At 34.2% G+C, this 4,298-nt stretch overlaps 1 protein-coding gene across 11 annotated transcripts in view; it reads left to right on the forward strand.

Annotated features, from left to right (window-relative positions):
• The first annotated feature begins 1,482 nt into the window (after positions 1-1,482).
• The window catches only part of LOC114294366 (ras-related protein RABE1c), an 8,584-nt gene continuing 5,768 nt past the window's right edge, over positions 1,483-4,298 (forward strand). Inside the window, exons 1-2 of one of the 11 annotated variants that reach the window (XM_028238498.2) lie at positions 1,483-1,725; positions 1,969-2,087. In XM_028238498.2, coding sequence (XP_028094299.1) covers positions 2,015-2,087 — 73 coding nt within the window. In that variant the 5' untranslated portion in view covers positions 1,483-1,725; positions 1,969-2,014. Of the gene's footprint in view, positions 1,828-1,968; positions 3,402-4,298 lie in introns of those variants that run through there. The other 10 variants (XM_028238500.2, XM_028238499.2, XM_082904399.1 and 7 more) reach the window with 10 other exon arrangements.

Below are 4,298 nucleotides of genomic sequence, written 5' to 3' on the forward strand. Positions count from 1 at the left end.
CCGAACCCAGCTCCGAACCTCTCTCCCCATCTAATCAACTACGACTCACGACTCACTCAACATCTGCAACGACGAAGTCAACACCCAATAAAAATTAGCCACGAAGACAAAACGCAGACTATGGCCCATTTTGAAAAAAAAAAAGATCAGATATTTTTCTGAATTTTTTTTGTCTCTATTAATTTTTTTTTTCAAAATTATATCAAAATTTTATATTTTTTTGATCTATTTTGTAGAGATGAATCTAAATGTATTTTTTTTAAAAAAAACATTACAAAAAAATTGCTAAAAATGAAAACAAGACAAAAAGGATTACTTATTTTGATTTATTTATATATTTTTTTTGAATTTAAAAAGATTATAATTTTTAAATTTATCTTGTCGAATTGAATCTAAAATCTAAAGAAGCGTTTGGTAGAATTTTCTAAATATGATTTGATAATAGAGTTGTATTTTGAGTTTGTAAGACCATCTCCAACGGTTCATCAAACCTGGTATCAAATTCAAAATTTGATGAAAAACCCATTTTTTTGAGCTCCAACCGTTGCACCAGATTGATATCAAAATGAAATTTCAGCAAAAAAAGCATCAAACTGAGAACGAGACACAGATTTTACCAAATCACTGTTACTGACCGTTTGAAAGAGGTACACCGGTCAACCAGCCGGTTGCCCGGCCGGTTGACCACCCGGTCAACCAGTAAAGATTCAAACCGTTCAGTTCAAACCGTTTAAAAAAAAAAAAAAAAATTGCCTAACCGGTCAACCGGCCGGTCGACCACCCCGGTCGTCCCGAAAAAAGTTCAAAAAGTTCAAAAAAAGTTCAGACAATTTGCGGAAAAAAAAAAAAAATTTTTTTGCCTAACTGGTCAACCGGCCGGTCGACCACCCGGTTGTCCCGGGATAGATTTGGTGAAAGGTGAACCGTGGGAGTGAGTGGTATCAAATTGGGTGAAATGGGTCATTTTTTATTTAGATTTGGTGAAAAATTTGAGTCACCGTTGGAGATGCTCTAAGTTTTGAAATTATGATTTGAGTAAGAAAAATTTGTTTGATTATGAGTTTTGAATCGAATTTTGGAAGGAGTTTTGAGTTTTTGAAATGAGGAAAAATTATTTGATTAAAAAATTTACAACTCATAATCAAATACACAACTTAAAATTATACTCAAAGCTCATATAAAAATTTTAAAAATTTTAAAAATATTTTCTATTTACAATATAAAAATAACAGGTGCCCAAGAAAAAGAAAAAAATCGAACATTGTTTCGATCAATCGACCAGTCGTCCGGAAAGATTTCCGGGAAGACGACCTGGTTAGCCAAATTTTTTCGTCTAAAAAGGAGTTTTCAAAAGTAAGTTTCAAATTATAATTTAAAAATTTAAAACAAACACTACACTCAAATAAATGGGTAAACATATGTTTGGAATACATAACCAAACACAACCTAAATTTTTAAAATAAATTCACTAAAAACAAAAGTAAACAAAAAAACAAAAAGGGCCAAAAAAAAAAAAAAAAAACACTTCCCAAAACATGCCATAGTATTCAGGAGCACCTGAATATTCCTACTCTCTCCGTTATTGCTAGCGTGCGCAGGGGAGCATCGGCGCACGCTAAAAAAAGGTAAAACTAGAGGGGGTGAGGTGCTCATCATAGCCACCATTGTAGGGAGCTCGCAGGTCGGACTGTGGACCATTCGATCAAGCTTGTCTCCTGTCATTCGGTAAATTCACAATCACAGCTCTCTCTCTCTCTCTCTCTGGATCTTCATCTTCTTCCATGTTCGATCTCTCTCCTTATTTTCTCTCTCTTCACTCTTGATCCGGTATTTTCTTCTGTTAATTTCACTCTCTCTCTCTCTCTCTCTCTCTCTCTCTCTCATCTTCTTTTGTGTGTTATGTTTTGTTCTTTTAGTTGTTTCTGATTTTGATGTATATTTTTGCTGTTGGTGCTTCATTATGAACAGAGAAACATAAATTATATATTTTTAGGGTTTTCGGATCGATTCTTCAATGGCTGCTCCACCTGCAAGGGCTAGAGCCGATTACGATTACCTCATAAAGCTCCTCCTGATCGGCGATAGCGGTACGTGATTCGCATTTCTCAATTTTGAGCAAGTTTTTAATAGTTGAAATGTTTATTTCTTATTAAATGTCTTTGTTTATGTGGATCGCCTTCCTGAATTTGAAGATAGATAGCTCGAGATTTGATGGAAGTTGATTTTTTGATGGATCTAGTTGGGTTTAGATTCTTTGGACCTAATTTCTTACCTTCATAGGGCAAAGAATGTTTGAGGCATTTGTGATTTGAATTCTCAATCTGGGGAAAAAAACAAAAATTACTTGCTTATGTATGGAACGTTTTTTTGCTTTGTAATGATGATATGATTTGAAAATTAAAGATTAATTTTGAAATGCCTTTACTTTACGAAATGGGGAAATATGACATCTAGGAATGGCCTTATTTTTTTTTTTCTTTCTAGAACTATGTCATGATTTGATTTTGTTTTATTTTTTGGGTGGGTGCGTGTTACACACAATCAACTTGTTTTATTTCTACGTTATGGTGACATCCTTAAAAGTTTCTTATTTTTCCTCTACTTTTGGAATTGTCATGTTGTAATGTCTACATTTGTTTTGGGATAAATTATTTGTTAGTATCATGTGTTTTGGTTGTCTATCAACGAATTTATTAAACTTGTGGTTGCAACGAGTGTTGTTTTTGTTTCTTAAGTAGCAAGTTCTTTGATAGGGATGGAAACTTAACCAGGTATATGGGATTGCCACTTTTCTCTGCTCCTATTAGGAATATCTTAATCAAATTAAGGATGAGTTTTGATAGGGATATTATAAACCGACTTGGGTTTGGGGTGGGGTCGAGTATATTAAGCCCTGCCTTGATCCATTTACAGAGCTAAAATTTTTATATGGGATATAAGGTCTATGATCTGTATTTTCATCACTGCCAAAGAGCTCCCTGCAAGACTTTATCATTACATTAGACATTGTAGCTGATGAGCTCCCTGCAAGACTTTATCATTACATTAGACATTGTAGCTGATGACATCTTCAAGGAACTTATTACCTGTTCCGTTGAGGTCTGTGATTGTTTGGGTTTGTTTTTAATCTTTTTTTATTAATTATTTCTTTTATTTCAAGCACTGGCTTTGTTGTGTAGATTGATTTGACTTGTGATTTCTTTCTCCCCCTCCCCCTCTTTCTTTCTTTTTTCTTTCTTTGAAAAGCTCTTTGTTGGTGATTTGAGATTGGTTATTCATGGACAAAGGTTCAAGCCCTCTTGTGCAAGAGTCAAAGGGGAATACTTTTTTTGATTTTTCATTGTGCCAAAAGGGGTGAAGTGTTGGCATACTAGTTGGGATGAATCCCTTCCGGTGGCAAGGTGAGGTGAGTTTTTGTTAGCAGGGGCATGGGTGAGGATAGGGGATCATGGCCCAAACCCACCGTTGCTGTCCCTATTCTTTAATTGCTTTTCTTGGATGTGGGTGACAGTTGTTACTAGAAAATACTAATACCCAACGATTTACATTTTGGAATGTACGTTCCGTAACATGGTATCTTAAAAGTTACTTTAGGAGGAAAAAATCCATATTCCTTGATTGTAGATAGATAGAGAGATGTTATAAATCTATTTGGTTGTGGCAATTGCAATTGGATGTGGATATGTGTGCTTCTTTATTACTTTTCTTTGGAGCACTTCCTGTCATCCTTAGCCTTTTAATTGCATATCTCAATGAGGATTACATTGCTAGTATTTTGTCATCTTTTATTATGCATTTATTCCTTGATTGTATGTTTTTGGATCTGAATTTTGTTCATGTTAAATTGAAGGTCAGTTGTTGCACGTATGAGTAGTAAATTTTCAGTTAATAAAGTTTGTTTGCATGGGTTGCAAAATTTGCTTTGCCAGTGTGGTCATGTCTTTTTCTCCACACATTGGCAGCATTGTAGCTGCAAAAACAAGTTCAATTGTTTGATTATGGTGAGCTAGGAACTTTCATGTTTGACATAGTTTCAAAATTTTTCATTTTCGTTTTCTTATTTTCGGAAACAAAAACCATGAAAAGTGTAGAAACACCCCTTGTTTTCATTTTTTTTTTTGTTGGTGAAATCGATTTTTGAAAATTCAGAAAACAGTTTAAGGCCAAGTTTGGCATACTTGAAAAAAGATAAAAAGTCAAAAAGTCACTATTCTATTTAAGTTATATCATCTTATTTAAGTCACATCACCTCTCTAACACATCACTTCAAACCCAACCCAAACCCAACCCATATTTCA

Source organism: Camellia sinensis, chromosome 14 (genome assembly GCF_055761805.1).
Source record: "Camellia sinensis isolate YWXY chromosome 14, ASM5576180v1, whole genome shotgun sequence".
NCBI lineage: Eukaryota > Viridiplantae > Streptophyta > Magnoliopsida > Ericales > Theaceae > Camellia > Camellia sinensis.